The sequence below is a fragment of the Poecilia latipinna genome, unplaced genomic scaffold, assembly GCF_001443285.1.
Source record: "Poecilia latipinna isolate Pla-1442-1.1 unplaced genomic scaffold, P_latipinna-1.0 Scaffold776, whole genome shotgun sequence".
Taxonomy (NCBI): Eukaryota; Metazoa; Chordata; class Actinopteri; order Cyprinodontiformes; family Poeciliidae; genus Poecilia; species Poecilia latipinna.
In genome coordinates, this window is record NW_015113392.1 from 55,692 (window position 1) to 74,207 (window position 18,516).

The 18,516-nt window shown below is 36.4% G+C and overlaps 2 protein-coding genes and 1 long non-coding RNA gene across 3 annotated transcripts in view; 1 reads left to right on the forward strand and 2 right to left on the reverse strand.

Moving 5' to 3' along the window:
• Positions 1 to 131: 131 nt before the first annotated feature.
• On the reverse strand, positions 132 to 6,782 carry tm4sf18 (transmembrane 4 L six family member 18). Its single transcript, XM_015046345.1, has 4 exons — positions 6,246 to 6,782; positions 2,810 to 2,878; positions 1,409 to 1,551; positions 132 to 598 (listed from the first exon to the last, which is right to left on the reverse strand). The coding sequence occupies exons 1-4, from the start codon at positions 6,423 to 6,425 to the stop codon at positions 400 to 402; spliced, it is 591 nt and encodes a 196-aa protein (XP_014901831.1). The 5' UTR covers positions 6,426 to 6,782; the 3' UTR covers positions 132 to 399.
• Positions 6,783 to 7,797: 1,015 nt separating this feature from the next.
• LOC106955910 (uncharacterized) lies at positions 7,798 to 9,368 on the forward strand. The gene is made up of 2 exons (XR_001426677.1): positions 7,798 to 8,005; positions 9,064 to 9,368. It is a non-coding gene; the product is annotated as an uncharacterized LOC106955910 (long non-coding RNA).
• Positions 8,625 to 18,516, reverse strand: part of LOC106955909 (putative gamma-glutamyltransferase YwrD) — a 33,063-nt gene continuing 23,171 nt past the window's right edge. The window contains 11 exon segments of the mRNA XM_015046354.1: positions 8,625 to 9,205; positions 10,315 to 10,410; positions 11,447 to 11,531; positions 11,745 to 11,915; positions 12,391 to 12,547; positions 13,584 to 13,755; positions 14,322 to 14,412; positions 14,494 to 14,646; positions 17,138 to 17,340; positions 17,801 to 17,958; positions 18,039 to 18,192. Of these exon segments, the coding sequence (XP_014901840.1) occupies positions 9,060 to 9,205; positions 10,315 to 10,410; positions 11,447 to 11,531; positions 11,745 to 11,915; positions 12,391 to 12,547; positions 13,584 to 13,755; positions 14,322 to 14,412; positions 14,494 to 14,646; positions 17,138 to 17,340; positions 17,801 to 17,958; positions 18,039 to 18,192 (1,586 nt within the window). The 3' untranslated portion in view covers positions 8,625 to 9,059.

Here is an 18,516-nt window from a genome sequence, read left to right on the forward strand (position 1 = left end):
ATTTCAAGTTCATGGATTTCAAAGTTTCTTTCTTCAAAATTTCTGAGCTTAATCTCAAAATTTCTGAGTCTTTGAGTGGAAATTGATACTTTTTTTGTTTATCTTCAATGGCCCTAATATGCCATTGTTCATTATTATTTAATTTTAAGAAGCACATATAGCGACACAGCAATTTATTAAAATTTTAACAGTTTGTTAATGGGTTTTATGAATGCATTCTGGTACAGTCGGCCCTTTGAGAACATTCATGATCTTGATAAGGCCTAAAATGACAATGAGTTTGACGTCCCTGATTTGGCCCATCAGCATGAGACAGCTTACCTGTGTCTATATTTCAGGTGTTGCTGTGTTGTACTGCTGTTTCTGTGATACGCCCAGCGTCCACGCAGATGTACCTCTCTAAGCGTTGAGACTGTACTCCTGCTTGTAGCAGCAGGGCCGGCAGATGGCGTTCACTAAACCGTTTCCAAGCTGTAGGAGACAGATAATGAATTCCAGTACCGCGAGGCCCAGTAAGACGCACAGCAGAGTGACGTTCCATTCTACGATGTTGATGGGCTGGAGGCACCACGACCAATTTTCAGGCTGCAACAGATACCTGGGAAGCACAGAAGAGAGAAAGTGACAATCAAGAACTGGTTTTGTCTTTCAGGACACTGAAAAAACATGAAATTTTACTAAGTGGTTTTTGGTCTAGTTTCTAAAGCACATACTAGACTTGCAAATAAGAGAAAAGTAGCTTATAAGATATAGGCACTTGTTTTAAGTCAATAATTCCTTTAAATTGATTTTAAAAAGTCCACTGCGCCGTTACCTAGCAACCCCAGCCAAGCCCAGCCTGTCACCTAGCAACCCAGTTCTAGTTCTACAAGCTCCTATATTTAGCTGAAAAGTTTCTTAAAAGTTTGTTTTGTCTTATTTTAAAATAAGACAAAACAAGAAACTTTTCAGCAAAATATAGGGGCTTGTTTTAAGAAAATAAAACTTTACTATTGAAAAAGTACTAGTTGGGTAGAACATATTTATAGAAAAAAATGTAACTCAAATATTTTTTCCACTGTTCTGGTTTAATTACTGCTTTGAATATGTTGTTCTTTCAGCAAATGACCTTATTTAGAGTCCGTTTACTTCAGTTAACGATTAATCCATTACTAAATTAAGTTGACAGTTATTTGACTAATCAGTTAATCATATCAGCCCTGATCTAGATGACGGGGCTGATGACAGCCCAAACCTGTTTGGGAAATGATCTACTGAAGAGAACTTTGTAGAAGTTGTGCATCCCGTTTCATCTGACATAAAACTACAGCAGCATTTTTAAAAAGTCTTAAGATATGAAAGTACAGCAACAACGATAATCTTCTTGATGTAAAATGTTTTTATAATTGTTATTATTGGGTGTCCTTACCTGCCGCGCTGGTCTGCAAAGGGGTATGACCACCCATAGGAGGTGAAGCAGTGGGGGCCCTGAATCAAAGCCAGGCCTGAAATGACGAAGCAGTAACCAGAGCCCAGGAGGCCGATGATGGCCGCCAGAACCGAGCCGCACATCTGTGAAGGCACAGCGGCACACAGGCAGTGTTTTAAAAACAACAAACTAGTGTTTACTCTGCAAAAACACAAAATTCTACCAAGTATTTTGGCCTAGTTTCTGCTGCAAATATGTTAGTACACTTGAAATAAGACAAAAATATTTTCACTAGAAACTAGACTAAAAAATACTTTTGTGTTTTGCAGTGTGGATTTGGTTTGGAGTGTAAGCTGCAACGAATAAATGTTGACCGTTCCACTTCATCCCTGCTGAGCTTGAAAAAACAGGCTCAGCTGCTACACACACACATATAGACGCAGCTGTGCTTGAATGGTATTCAAGCTCACTTTGGTGTGTGTTTCTTAACAATGGGAGCCTTGTTCAGGAATCATGGGAGACTCAGCATTAGCACTTCAGCTCTATCTGATAGAAATCTAGTGTTAGCTTGGCTATTACTACCTAATACAGTGGTGCCCAAAGTCGGTCCTGGAGGGCCGGCATCCTGCATGTTTTAGTTCTCTTCCTGGTTTAACGCACCTGAATCAAATGATGGCTCATTACAGGCCTAAGAAGAACATTGACATGCTGAGAAGGTTGTCACCGCCACCAGGGAGAGAACTGAAACATGCAGGATGCCGGGCCTCCAGGACCGACTGTGGACACCTCTGACCGAATGCTTTACTCTCAAAGTGGTGACAACAAAATAATAATATAATTGCAAAAACGGCATTATATGCTGACGAATAAAGACACAGAAATGGATACAAATGTCAAAATGTTTCACTCAGAAACAGAAGGAAGTGCTAGCTTAAGTGCTAGTTTGCATTAGCACTTCAGCTCTATCCGATATGAGTCTAGTTTTATCTTGGTTATTGACGACTTAATAAACTGAAAAAACTCCAATAAATATAAACTGACTGAAAAAAATCTGAAAGCAATAGAAATGTTGAAATGTTTCATTCAAACACAGAGCGAAATGTTAGCTAAAGAGCCAATTAGCATTAGCACTTCAGCCATATAGGATAGGAATCTAGCTTTATCTTATTGACTTCTTTAATGTATTACTCTGAAAGGGGTGAAAACAAAATTATAATAATAGAACTGCAAAAAAGTCCAGCTGATATATAGAGATTGAAAAAAAGAAACCTGTTGAAATGTTTGCCTGTCAGATAAGCTGAATGCTCTAGATGTGTATCAGAACCCATAAACAGTTGCTGGTGCAGAATGTTCCCCTCCTGTATATTTTGAGCACTGGTCCCAGCGTAAAACGTCTCCTACCATTAAGCTTTCATTCCAGCAGCATCTGCATTTCCCTAGAGTGATGAAGGCCACAGCTGGAATCAGCATCTGGAAAGACAGAACGGATTCTTCTGTTACAGTTTCTGAGCAATGACATTTTCCCCTTTATCTAACTTATTATTCTGTTGCCAGATAATTTAATAAAAAAGGAATATTATGAAGGTTCTGCATGTAACTGTAGATTTAAGTTTTCAATGCAAAACAGGTTCATTTAATTAAAACAGCTATACATCATTATAAAAATGAATTTAAAAAAGTAATAACTAGTAAAGCGCATGTCTGAACAGAGCTTTTTAATTTAATTATTAAACACAAAATCTTACCAATTATTTTTGGTCTAATTTCTAGTGTAAATATCTTAGTACACTTGAGTTAAGGAAAAACTAACTTAAGCCCAGCTTGTTACCTAGCAACCTCAGTGAAGCTTGGCCTGTTACCTAGCAACCAGGACATCTAGTCAGCTGGTTTTAATTACGTTTCTTATTTAACGGAAACACCAAAATCTCAAAATTGCGATTTTTTGACTTTTGCATAATATGGTCAAAGTTTTGCACTCATTTGTAACGGAAACACAGTTTGTTCTTTCCCCCCTGTCTGGGAGGAAGAGAGGGACTCTGATCCTCTTTCCTGTGTTGCTGTCCGTCTCCCAGAGACATTAATCACATGCTAACAAAAGGAAAGGATGTTCCAAAATGTTTTCCACACCCGCAAAGTGCTCAACCGTCAGAATTTAGTTAAAATACACATCCTGCATGTCAAAAGAAAAGATTAAAAGGGAGTCTGACGACAGGGAGGGAAGTGCACGGCTTGTAAAGAGGAGAAAAGGAAAGACGGAGGGAGGATACACGTGGGAGAGGAAGTTGGGGGAGCTGCAGATGGATGTTCTCAGAGGGATTCAGTTTGTTCTTTGACCTACTAACTTTATGTCATTTCCTTCCATCTGCTTAGAAATAAGCAGGAAAAATATTAAATGACTGAGATCTCATAGCTTTCAGATTCTAGAAAGTGTGACCTAATTTATAATTGAAATTTTTTAAAGCGAAAAAATGTCCAGCAGGTTTTTTGATATGGAGAAGCTTGGAATCTAAAAGAAAATTACATTATTACCTCTAGTTATACCTAAAAATATGTTTCTGATCTTTATTCAACTTAAAACGCAAAAAAACACAAAATGATACCAAGTATTTTTGGTATAATTTAGTAAAATTATCTTAGAACACTTGAAACATATATATCAGTTTAAAGGAATTGTTGACTTAAATCCAGCATTTACATCTTACTGAAAAGTTGCTTGTAAATTAGTTTAGTCTTATTTCAAGTGTACTAAGATAGCTTTACTAAAACCTAGAACAAAAGTATTTAGTAAGATTGTGTACATACTTAGTAAAACGTACAGCGCATACCGTGGTAAAACCAGCTGACCAAATGTGCTGGTTGCTAGGTTTTTGCTGGGGTTGCTAGGTAACAGACTGAGCTTTTGCTGGGGTTGCTAGGTAATGGGCTGGGCTAAAGTTAATTTTGCTATTGATAGTTTCACTAGAAACTAGATAAAAATACTTGGTAAGATTTTGTGTTTTCGTAGTTTACCTCTTTCTGTTTATATTTATATACCAAAACTGATTTGAGTTTCCTGTGTGGAATAGAAAAGAGAAAAGTTATTCGTATTTTATTTTAAAATCATCAATCAGAGATGATCAATGGGAAATTGGATGATTTCTATCCTTGATCGATTGATTGTTGTGTTTCTTTGATTTTTACCATAAATAAAAATGGAGTATTTGTAAACTTCTCCTGTGTAAATCAAATTGCTCTTGTGGTCCTCCGTCCAGTAGGGGGCGCTAATCAGTTATACCTCAGTTCTGACCAGTTTCAGTTCTTTATCACACTTCATTCATGTATCATTTCAATTTTCTTGTGTTATTTCCTTTAAATCCACCTACAACTGGCTTAATTAGCACAGAGTGTCATAAGTTACACTTTATGGACTGGTATGTAGGTTTAATTTTAGTTGTAAGGCACAATCTTTCTGTTGCTGGGTGAAAAAGAACAGCTCCTTTCTGTTCAATTAGAGCAAAACCCCATCAGCTCAGCGGCGTGCAAAGCAGACAGATTAACTGTAGATGTACAAAACGCTTCTTTGTTCCCACTGAACAACTGCAAACGCACTCAGACTGAATGGTGGCAAAGGGGAACAATTTATACTCTGTAATTTTTCAGGGCAAAATCCACTTTAACTTACTAAAAAAATACATTTAAAGACACAAAATAGTGCAAACTGACATTACGCTGCAAAAACACCAAATATTACCAAGTATTTTTGCTCCAGTTTCTAGTGAAAACATCTTAGTAAAATAAGACAAAAGTAACTTTTCAACAAAAAAGGAACTTATTTTAAGTAAAAAATGAGTTAATATTGATGAAAATATACCAGGTAAAAGTGAAATAATCTGCCAGTTGAACTAAATTAAGGAATTATTCATTTAAAACAAGATTATACAACTTGGCAAAAAGTTAACTGTGTTTGTTTTGTCTTATTTCAAATCTACTAAGATACTTGAACTGAAAACTAAAGGAAATAGTTGATAAGATTGAGTGTTTTTGCAGTGTAATCTCTAATGAATAAGACAGGAAGGGAGGAAACGCTTTTGTTTCCATAAATATCTAACAACAATTTCTAAAGATACATTCATTCTTTACTTTTTAAATATGACTATAAAATATATTTTGAGTAAATATGAAAGAAGATTAATGGTTTATATTGCTTTAGGTTTCCCCATTAATAAATTTAAAACAATAATAATGCTTTATTTGTAGAGCAATTTTTTACACAAATGAACATAAAACAGCATCCATCCTACAAGACACAAGGTAAAAGTAAAACCAATTTAAATCAATTTTAAATTATTTAAATTTCAAATTGATTAAAATAAACTTGATTGATTTACATAACATAATAAAAATACAAAAGAAATTCAAATATTAAAAGCCTTTTTTTGTTTTTTACTTTCAAACAGACAAAGTAAAAGTAAGAAAAACTACAAATTTAAAAATTATCATGCCTACTGACATCCAATTTTACATTATTTGTTTGAAAAAAAAAGCAGGTAGAAGATGCAAGATTTTATGGTTTTCATACTAAAATCTGCAAACATTTACATGTTTTCATAACAGATAAGTTCTGAAATTATTCGCACATTGAATGACACTTAAACCTCACATTCTCATCCTTAAAAGTACAATTATTTAACATCAATATCATTTTTGGTCTCAATAAGCTCCTTTTTAAACACTTGTTTTTTAGTCCATCATTAGTTTTAACTAATGATTTAAAAGAATAAAAATTCCTGACCATAAAAGCCCTTTTTAAAAAAAAAAATCTAACTAAAGTTAATTTGTAATTAATGTTTTTACTCACCAGCAGCCCTCCGCCTCCCAGTCCACCAAAGTACCAGATGTAGCTGGCGAGTCGGTCCTGCTGGATGTAGGTGATTTCTCCCATTGGAAACAGCAGCAGCAGGTTGGCCAGAACACTGCAGAGCGCCAGCGGCAGCAGAGCCAGGCCCAAAGACCGGGCGAAACCCACCGAGCAGCACATCGAAAAACCAAAACACCAAACTCACAACGAGCAGAGGGAGACGGCGGAGGAGCTGGAGCGGCTCTGGAGAGGCGCTGGGAAGGAGAGGAGGGGAACAGCTGAAGGGACAGGAAGCGGGTTGAGTCGGAGTTAAAGGCTGGAGGGGGTTCTGACATGACAAAGGAGGAAACGCGTTCACGCTGACGAGACCCGAACGAACGGAAAAACAAAAAGTCCAGCAGGGATGATGGAGTTTCCCTCAGGCCGTTAGTCAGCAGAGACAAAATCAGGATGGAACAAAATAACTCAGAAGAAACAGCCGACATGTTTAATGACGTAAATATAAGAAAAAAATTAAGATTACAAGAATAAAGTCAAAATAAAGTAAAAATATTTAAAGGATAAAGTCCTATTATTACAAGAATAAAGTCACAATATTTTGAGAATAAAGTTTTATTCTATTATTTTATTCTTTTAATATTATGGCTTTATTAACTTATTTTCCGGTGCAGCAGTTTGTAAAATGTTCCAATATACGACTGAAATTATTCACAGAAAACAGAATTTATGACGGAGTGTTTGGGCTATACGAAGGAAAAATTTAAAATAAAGTTAAAATAACATGAGGATAAAGTTGTAATAATATGAGAATTAAGTCATAATATTACAAGAATGGTCGTAAAAAAATAGTCGAAATAATGTAAATATTATTTAAAATAATATTAAGACTATTCTCGTAAAACGACGACTTTATCCTCGTACCAGAACTTTTTCTTCTGAATTTTGACTTTATTCTCATATTATTGTGAATTTATTCTCATAATTTTATCTTTTTATTTTCTCAGCATGGCCCTAATACTTCATTGTAATATTTAGATTATATGTGTGTGTGTGTGAAAGAGAACCAGGTTTTCATATCCTCATGGGGCCTATTTCTGTCTACACTGTGGGGACCACGGCTCTCTGGGACATTTCTTGGTCCTCATGAGGGGAAATGCTGTTTTTGGGTTTGGGCTAGGTATGTGATGGTTAAAGTTAGGTTGTAGAAAATGAATGGAAGTCAATGTAAAGTCCCCAGAAGATGTGAAAACATGACTGCGTGTGTGTGTGTGTGCGTTTGTTTGTAATACCTTGTGGGGACGATTTTCCTGACATATACTACGTTGTGGGGACCATTTGCTCCTTGTGGGGACCAGAGCCTGGTCCCCACAAGGGGAAACCCTGTTTTTGGGTCAGGGGTCAGATTTAGGGCTAAGGTATGAATTGAGTTTTGGTTAGGGTTAGGTATGTGACGGTTAGGGTTAGGAAAAGGGTAAAGGTCAGGTTTAGGCTGTAGAAATGAATGGAAGTCAATGGAAAGTCCCCACAAAGATAGCCAGACAAATGTGTGTGAATTAAAACAAAAAGAAACATTAAGGTGTAAGGTGTTTCTTCCCAACAGGTTGGATGAAGTTTAATGTGTTGAACATCAACAGCGATAAAAGTTGTACATATTTATATTCCACAGGCTCATCATTTAACGTCCATTCAACTGAAGCTGAACATAAGGGACGCCGGATTAAGAGCCATTTCAGGCAGATTATGTCGCCTGGATTATGTCGGTGGGTCGTTAGCAGAGTAAACGGATCGTACCAGGTTGGGTTTGGATCTGTAAGGAGATTACCACTTTAACAAAGCCCAACATGAGGGAGATTTCATGCTCAAGTAGTGACTGTGTGAAACAATTCAGCGCCAACAGGGAAATTACATAATAAATTAATATTATTTAGATGTTTACATCAGGTGCTTTTTTCTCTGTCACCTACAGTAAGTAAATCTGATTCACTTTGGTTATTTAGTCAAATTCTACTTTTAAAAATATCTGCCTGCTTCGTGTCGGTCGTTGGGTCAGTTCATGACACCAACTGGTTCACAGCCATTTAACTTCTGAGTAGTGACAATAGCAGTGAGGTTCATAAAATTAAGCCATAATGTGTCGAGTTAAAAAACATTTAAAAAAACATGCAAAGTAAAACCAATATGTATTTTCTGAATATAAATTACAAACTGTATATTTTAACACATTTATATTTTTAATTAAGTCTTATTTAGTTCATTTTAATTAGTGTCAATCAATTTTATTTTTTTTTATTAAACTGTGGCATTATTGGGCTTCCATATTATACTGGGATGCCTGTAAAAAATCCTTAAAAAATAAACTGACAATCACAAGGACTTGAGTTCAGAGCATGAAAAAGCACTTTGATATTATTATTTCATTTCTTGATTGAGTCCAACAATTTGTGGCATCAGTGGTTCAATCACCAGGTTTCCTTTCAGAGAAATATTGAGAATATTCCTTGGTTACTTTGCAGATCTGCTTCTGCTGATTGCATCCAGTAATTGTCAGTGAACTTTGAACATTTGCAGAACAAACTCATGATTACTGATATCAGGAAATAAAGCACCTCATGCAGGTGCCATGTGACATCTGATACAAACCCAGCTGTTTGTCAAATATTAACCAGCATTAAAATCATTAAAACTAAAGTAAACAGAATAAAAATAGGAGTGCTAATAACAAAAGGTTAATTAAACCAAAATCATCATGAAAAACACATTTTGTTATAATTAATTAGCAGTGAAATGGTTCTGAATATTCTGGTCTTTCTGTTATTAGTATCCCTGAGCACATCCATCTGCTCTGGGGTCTGATCCTGCCCACAGCACCCTGGGTGGAGAGCCGCTTTGAGGGATGGAGTGACTCCACCAATCACCCACAGAGATTATCTGTCCACGCCCAAACTGAGCCCTCTGGTGGCCTACATATGGAAACACAACGGTGGTTTAAAAACAGGTTTCTCAAACATTATTCACACTTTTCCTGAGTAAAAACTCTAATCTCAGTCTTGTTTTTCAACTGTAATTACAAAACTGTAGATATTTGTGTACATTATCTACAATGATTAAAACAATTAATTGTGATTAATCAGTAATTGAGATAATTGTCAACTAATTTAATAATCGATTAATTGTTAACTGCGGTAGACATTCAGAAAAAGGCCATTTGCTTTTCTTTTTTTTGTACAGTAATTAAGCCAAAACTGTACAAAAAAACATAAATATATATTTCAATTAAGATGTAAAGAAAACTTTGTTGGTCAGTAAATATGTCCAACACAAAACCCTGAAGTTACAGTTTTAGCTTCACCGACTAAATTCTGTAAAAAAAATAAAAAATAAAGTCTCCTATTATTTTATTGCATTTTAGGGAATAAAATGGTTATGTTCTCATTTTAAAAAGGAATTGACTTAATTGTTTCTGTACATTTTTATGTATTTCTAAAATAATGGACTTCCTAAAATATTTTTTGCCAAAGGTAATATTTTGTAGTGGTTAAATAAAAAATCTGCAGAATGTGACACATTTGTTTATCCGATTAATCGATTAATTGAAAGAATAATCGACTACTTGTCAGAACAATTTACAGGAAAATCGATGAATGCAATAATTGTTAGTTGTAGCAGTTAAGATAATTTAAACTTTTTTATGTTCTGTTTTAGTTATTTAACAAACATAATCTGTTTGCATTTTTAAGGAAAGTGATTTGACTTCTGTGTCTCATTTAGTGAAGAGAAGAGGAACAAATGCCAACATCCTGCCTGTAAAAGGAACCAAAATGTTTTATGGAAACTACGGTTTATTGACATTAACACAGAATGTTATTTCAGCAACAGTAATTTTTTATGGATGTTACTATAAAGTATACCAATAAAACATTTATTGTGGCACATAAACTTCCTTTAACTGCTGGTGGTAAAATTTGAACTATAAGTCAATGCAGAACAGTCCAAACTACGACCAAAAGCATTTCTGACTTTTTAAATGCAGAAAATTTTAAATATATTTTGTACATTAAAAATAAAATACCTGTAACAGGCCAGTTGACTTTGTGGCCTCTTCTTTTCAGCTCCTCAGCCACTTCCTGGTCGATCCCTTCCTCCAAATTAACTAACCACTGACCAGCTGCAAGACAAAATCACAGAAACATTATTTCTCCTTCAAATTATGCAGAATTATAATTTTTATGCTTATCATCCCACAATACACGACAGAAAAGAGCTAATCAACCACCTTATGCAGGAATAAACCTCATATCTATATTTAAAGATAAAAATAAATTGTTATGGAGCAAAAAATGTAAAGTTTAAATATGGTAAGTCAATTCGGATGATTGAAATAAGTACAAATAACTTTACTATGTGTATTGTACTTATATTTTCCACTGGAAAATTCAGTTATGACAGATGCAGAAGCTATAAATAAAGCGTACTGTAACAGAACACTTAAGGCTGAAACGATTAATCGTGATGAATCAATTATTCAAATAATCAAATAATTTTGTATTTGCTTGTTAACTGAAGTATACAAACTCAAAAAAGCATAAGAAAAAAGATTAACACACTCAGAGCAGAAAAGCTTAAACTGTACAAATATACTGCATTTAAGGTTTTTTTTTAATGTCTCTAAATATCTCCAGAACTTCAAGTGGCAGTTTTAGCTTCATATGGTTTAAATTCTGTAAAACGAATCTATTACGCACCTTTTGCTCTTCAGTTATTAATTGGTTAATGCAGAAAATAATCAACAGATCTGTTCTAAACTGTATTGATGTTAATTCCAGCAGAAAGTCCCTGATATTTTTCACAAGTTTTGATGTTAGAATTATTTTTTTAGCTGCAGATGCATAGTTTGCTACAAATGATTAAGTGTTCACTAAAGGAACAATTCTTTATTATTTAAAAAAAAAAAAAAGGAATTTGGTTATTGGCATTTTTATTATATTTCCAATATTGTAGATAAATGTCAGTGGTTTCATGAGAAATCTGCAGAATTTGCTAATTTTTTTCTTTGATTAATTGATTAATCGTCAGTTGCAGCCCCGAACAAAATAACTAAAAGAGCCAAAAACAAATTGTTAGGGATATATTCCATACTGTGGTGAAAACTGTAGCGATGTTTTCATTGTTTGACTTTTTGAAAAATGTTTTAAGATGTATACTTTTGTCATCGTACTCCACAAAGACTCTCGGTGCATCCAAAGCCTGCTGAGGGTTCATCCCAAACTCGACCATGTTCAGCAGGACCTTAACACCAGGTAAATCTACTATTAAGTACCTTTTGCTACATAATTATTCACTGGTTAAACCAAAAATAGTCAATAGATGTATTTCTAAAAAAGGCTGAAGAGTAAAATCAGAAAAAGTGCCCATTTATTTATCCGATTAATCGTCAGAATAACTGACAGATTAATCGATAAAAATAAAATAATCGTTAGTTGCAGCCCAAATTCTGGTTACCTGGATGTGTCCTTGAGGTTGCATAAAGGCGCCCATGACCCCCAAGGCAGCAAGTAGTTGGGGTTTTTCTGAGTGGGTGAGGAGAGCAGGTATTATGGTGTGATACGGCCGCTTCCCTCCAGCAACACAGTTAACGTGGCTGCACTGCAGGGAAAAGTTGGCACCTCGGTTCTGCAAGAAAGAAGAAAATGAATTTGAACGCTGCCGTTCAGTCTGATTAGATCATGTTTAAATAAGGAAACAATATCAGCTATATTAAGTTTTTCGTACGGCATAAAACACAAGCTAGCCATTCATCCTGAGGTGGTGTTAAAATGCAAAACAGGTTAGAAATTAGAATATCATGTTCTCTCATTCATTTATAACACATATAGTATATTTAAAAATCGTATTATTATCTGACTAATTTACACGTTCCAGCTTTATTAATTAGGCCAGCCATAACAGCAGAAAGTGGGAAAATAGTGAGTTTCTGACTGGTAGTTCTAGGAAAACCAAGTTAATGAGCCACACAAAACAAATATATATGTTCAGAAGACAGAGGGAGTGAGGAGTAAGCGTCAAACTGCTTGTGAAATTAAAGCATTTTCAAGGATTTAAAGTGTGAACCCTGAAATAAAGAACAGTCTCCTCCTCTACGGCAGACCTGCAGCGAGAAGCCGCAGTCCTTGGGGACCAGGCCAGTCCCAAACCCCATGTAGGTGCTGTTGACAAACGAACAAGCGTTCCCCTGGCTGTCAATCACACAGAAGTACACCGTGTCACTTCCTGTCAGCAGGCCTGGTTCCACTCGCTCCATCACCCTGCAGATCCACAACAACTGTTTTACAATAAAGAAAGTAAACTGATCAGAGCTAAAACGATTAATCGTATTATCATAACTGATTAATGGCTAATTGGATCATTCGTTATTTGCCGGAAGAGCAAGATATTCAGAGCAGTAATTAAGCCAAAACTGTATAAATACATGTACATTAGTATTTAATATCATTTAAAAACCCTTCTGTTAATATGATATACCCAGAATTCCACAAGTGGCATAGTTTTAGATTCTGCAAAAAAGAAAAAAAAATCTACTACTAAACACCTTTTGCTATCCAATTATTAATCAGTTAGCGCAAAAATTAATCAATTAATGTACAAATGATCAAGCATACATGAACATTTTACATTTACTTCTTTAAAAAGACAGTAAATTATTTGTTTATCTGCATTTTTTAAATGATTTAAAAAATTTTGTACAAAAAAGATGTCAGAGGTTAAGTGAAAAATCTGCAGAGTGTGGAAATTTTTTTCTCTGATTGATCAATTAATCGTCAAAACAGTCTATAGAATAATCGATTAATCGTCAGAACAATTAACAAAATAAGCGATTACTAAGGTAATCAGTAGTTGCAGCTCTAAACCTGTTAAATGAAAACAAAACTAGCAGGATCCACATTTCCAAACTTACTTTAATTTATCATGTGATTAACTGATTTATTGCTTATTGTGACAAACAATTCAAAACCAAAACGGATTTCAACAAAATTTTAAATTTTTCACTCTTGTAACCATCAAATCTTCACTTCACTCTGTGTGCCTGAATTCAGCATAATGGATTATTATATTTTTACGGTTTTATAGTTAGTCTATTTGTATTACAACTGATAATGATTTAAAGTTCAAAGTACACATTACTGGTCAGTAAATACACGAGCTATACGAGCCCACACCCTCCGTATGCGAGGGACGAGACAAAGAGAGAGGAGCGTTAAGGTCAAGGGAAGTAAAAGTCCACAATCCTATCTAAAGTCAACAAAGGACAACTGGTACATCATGGCACCAACACACACACACCTGTCCATGCTGATGTGCCGCGCCCGCTGCTGGCTGTAGCTTTTCGCCAGTAAGCTTTCCGTAGGGACGGTCACATGGGCGGCGTCGCCGAGGTAACGGAAGGCATCCGTTTGCGCCAAACGCACGGCCTCCACGAACACGTGGATGTGGTCTGAGCTGTTGTGGCCTCCAGCTGAAACGCAACGAGACGCATCAACACAAATGTTTCCCTGTCAAATTAAAGGGCAAACTATTTCAGATTTTTATTTGTATTCTATGAACATTTTGAAAAGTGACGTTGTCGTAGGTGTTACGGCAATACCCAATCTAGTTTTTTTTATCAATATCGGGATCAATACAGATATTAATATTGGATCAGTGCATCTCTAATTTTATCTATTAATCAAATTTTTGTTTTTTGAAGATTTTATTTTTGGAAAATCTGGATTTTTTTCACCAATGCCCATCTTCAGTTTCCATAATTCAGAGTGATGCAAGGCTAAGGCGGCCATCTTGTTTCACAATTGTAATTTACAGCTTCTTTTCATTTGAACTTTGAATTCATGCCAACTCCACAACTAAATATTAGAGTAGGAGTTTCTTTCAATTATGAGAATAAAGTCATGTTTGGTTCTGGGATCAAAACTTTGTGTTTTGCGGCGAACACAGAACAGTCTGAGACTCTAAAGTCCTTCGGGTGTGGATAAATATTTCTCCTTTGAGCTTTAGAGGATGTCAGCTGCAGTTCCTGCCCTGTACCTTTGAGCTGAGGAAAGTTCTCCAGGATGTTGAGGAGCAGCAGAGCGGCCAGGCCCTGACTGTTGGGAGGAAGCTCCCACAGACGCACGCCCTGAACACAAAACAAACCCGGTCACTTGCCGCTGACCGGGCTGCGAAGGCACGGCCATGATAAGCCACTCGGGTTGCCGACCTTGTAATCTGTGCTAATGGGGCTGACGACCTCGCTGTCGTGGCTGCTGAGGTCCTCCAGGGTCATGACCCCTCCATTCTGGTTGATGACATCAACAATAGCTTGAGCCACTCGGCCCTGGTAGAAACCCGGTTTGCCTCGCTCACCGAGCTCCTGGGAAAAGTTACATTTATGTCATAGTGGGTTCACCATTACGACCAACAAATGTTTATTCACTTGGCCTGTAGAGGCTTCGTTATTTTATTTCTAAACAAAACATGTTCTTTACATTTCAGTACACAAAATCATATTAGATAAAAGGAAATGTTTGAGTATTTTGTGCTCCTTTCAGAATGAGTTGTTGTTTTAGGGCGTCTTGTCACTTTAAATCCAAATAAGCTGATGATGACCAAGCCCCCCAACTCAAAGTTTACTCTTGGACATGAACATAGATGGGCAATTATACAACTGTACGTCTTCGAAAAGCAGAAATAGAGCTTCCTGCACAACTAATAAGAATGCAGCGAGTGCTTTCTGAACAGTAAGTCAACAACAAAACACTTCTATCTAGCAGCCATTGTACAGCACATACAGCGGTAAAACTAGCTGAACAAATGTGCTGGAGCTCTGCTGGGGTTGCTAGGTTACAGCCAGTGTCTGCTGATTTGTGATGTTACATTTCAGAGGTTTTTGAAACGGCTCATTTTCCAGACACCAAAAAACATGAAGTTTAATTGCTAGTTTAATCGAACTCTGATGTGGATCAAGAAAGTGAATTCTGGTCGCCTACAAACCAAGGTCTCGGTTTGGTTGAAGTGAACGCCAAACTGACCGGAGACCGATCCTAAAGCAGGAAGCTTTTGAACCAGCGCACTGCATTCTGGGTAAATATAACCATGACAAATGTGCTAAGATAGCTGTAGCAGCAGAAGCTCCTTGTTTTTCACCAAGAACAAAAGAGAAATCCTACAACCAATAAAATCTGATGCCACTCCATTTTTATTTACATTTTCTTACGAAGGAAGTTGCGCTCAGTGTCTTCAGAGATTTTCGTGTCGATTCTTTTTGCATCGCCCCCACAGGCGAGGAGGGGAACAGATTTTCCAGGTTAGTTTGACAGTGCAGTGTGAAAGAACCACAGCAGCTGAAAATGTAACAAGTGTTGCAATTTTGTTCCCCCATCGAAACAACTTAGGTGACTAAACGCTGTTAAATCGTCAGAGTGAAGTCATGTCTCCGTCTGCCTTTGTAAATTTTCATCAATGGGGTGAATCAAAGGCTGTGTCCAAGTGTGAGTGAGCAAGGAAATGACACATTTGGCTTCATCGTGGAGTGACTGCTGCCATCACTGCGGGGTGAGGTCATTCCCATTGTTTCTTCTTTCTCTGCAATGTGACGTTCTGTTTGTGCTACGGGTGTATGCAGAGTTTTATGGCGTTACATAATGCGGATTTTTAGGACGCCATTGAAATGAGCAATTCCTCCATCAGCGGTGATAACGCACCTGATAATGTGACCTCAGCTTTACCTCTATTGAAGAGTTGATGACAGAAAAAATTACGGGAGGTTTATAAATACTGCATTACATAAAAACTCAAAATAAAGGTTACAAGTCTGAATACGGGAAGGGAAAGTTATGTTTTAGAAAGAAAAAGTGAGAAAAATCACAGTTTTACTTATAAAAGATAAAATCAAAAGGACATATTAAGTCACCTTCAGTCAGCATTTTGCCTAAATATGCTTTTATAAAACGGTTTGCAGATTGTTTAAAGCAGTGTTGTTCAAAGTGCGGCCCGTGGGCCATGTGCAGCCCGTGGATTGATTCTGTGTGGCCTGCAGATATTAACCTTTCTGGGGTCTAATTGATAGAATACAAAATAATAAATATTTTTATCATAATATGCACAAAATTGGCCAGACATTACATAAATTAACATAGATTTAATAAAAAAAATATGCTCTTTTAAAAGAGAGTTTACAATCAATTTTGTTTCCACAAGAGTCTCTGGTAAAATAATGATGTGAAAAGATGTTCAATAATATTTAATTTTAAGAAGTACTCATAATTATTAATATTATTTTAAAGTTTGTTAATTGAGTCTAATCAATATATTTTGTCACAACTGGCCCTTTAAGGACATTTATAATTATGATGCGGCACAAAATGAAAATGAGTTTGACCTCCTTGCTGTAGACCACTGATGTCCAAAATTTTTAAAAACTGGAAAACTTAAACTACAAGCGGGACATATTTTCATTAAATTAAATTGAAAATCCAAAAAATAATTATTGTAATTTTTTTTGTTTTGCTTTTGTTTTACCTGATAAGCATTAAACTTTTTTTTAAAGAAGTTGTCTTATTAAAAGGAAACAGACAATTTCCAAATTTTCTCTATCTCTCTCTTTTTTTTTTTAGCCTAATTTTTGACATTTTTAACTTGAGGCTGAACAAATTGAATTTTTGGGCCACAAATGGCCCCCGGGCCACACTTTGGACACCCTTTCATTTAAATTCCCAGTGTTTCTCTCCTTTTTAGCTTTTTTTCTTTTTTTATAATAAATGCAAATATCAGCTTTAAATTTTCTACAAAAAGATGTATGGATGTTAAAAAAAACCCCCATAAAACAGTCTAAATGTTTGTTTTGATAAACTTCAGGGATTTACCTTTATGGTTTGAGCCATTGCAGTGTTTTTAAACACTTCTCCGTGTTTGGGTGGATGACCGCTGATCAGCAGGTCCGCCCCCAGCTCCTTCCCCGACTCGCCCAAAGCCGCCACCCACTTTTTCCAGTGGTGCGCCGTTACCTCGGCAACCGGAAAGCCCTCCTCTGCCAGGGTCGCTGCTCCGCTCAAAACCTGCAAGGCAGCTAGGGAAACAGGAAGCATTTTACAGGAAGCAGAGCGGCGCAGAAACACACTGTGGTAAACCTCTGCAGCGTCACTAACACACACACAGTTTTTATTTTATAGCAGTTATATGTTGGAAAAAATCCACGTGTTGCACTGTATCAGTATCAAATTATTTCAATATAATCAGTTCTGTTTAATTTTAGATAAAGACGCACCTTAAATTAATTTTGCTTCTTTTTTGTGTGAAATAAACTTCCTTGACTTGATGAATGTTTTCATAAATCCAAGGATCAGCAAAAACTCTAAATTCAAACTTTATTTTTACTTCAATTCACAAACAAGATGGATTTTCTCCTCTGTTTTTATGATCTGTGTCAAAATTCTAGTTTTTAGAGAGGTGATGTCCTTTAAATTTCTGCTAAATGGGGATTTAATTACCAGATTATTGCAGAAAACATGGTGACTAGAGAAGCAGACAAACCTTTTGGCTTCCAAACAACTGGACTGTGTCGCACCAGAGAGCAGGAGCTCCAGGGACAGTCACATTTAAAGCATCAAACACAGAAGGAGGAGCTTCTGCTGAGTAGCCGAGTCCTTCCAGAAAGTCCAGGGTCAAAGTTCGAGATCAACGACCGCTGAGGAGAAACATGGATGAAGCTTAGATAGTTACTCAACATCATCGGGGTGAGAATGAACCCGACAGAAGAGTCTCAACCTGCCATTAATCCCTCGGATTTCTCCAGTCTTCCCATCGTAGAACAAGCAGAAGGCGTCGCCGCCGAGTCCAGTGCTGCACGGCTCCGTTACCGCCAGAGCTGCTGCCATGGCAACGGCCGCATCAGCAGCATTCCCGCCACGCTTCAGGACATCTGGACGCAAAAACAGACCCAGGACAGTAAATGGTTTATGCCATTCCTGCAGCTCTTTGCCAAAACATACTCCTTATTCCTTGGATTAATGTTTGATGATTCTTCTGTTATTGCAAATTACTTTCTAGAACAAAAAGACAAAATCCTACCAAGTACTTTTGGCCTTGTTTCCAATCGAAACATTTAAGTACACTTAAATAAGACAAAGGTAACTGACAAATATCTTTTAAGCTAGATATAGGAGCCTGTTTTAAGTAAATAATACCTTAATATTAATGAAAAGTACTAGTTCCATTGCCGCAACATGGGAAAAATGTTTTCTTA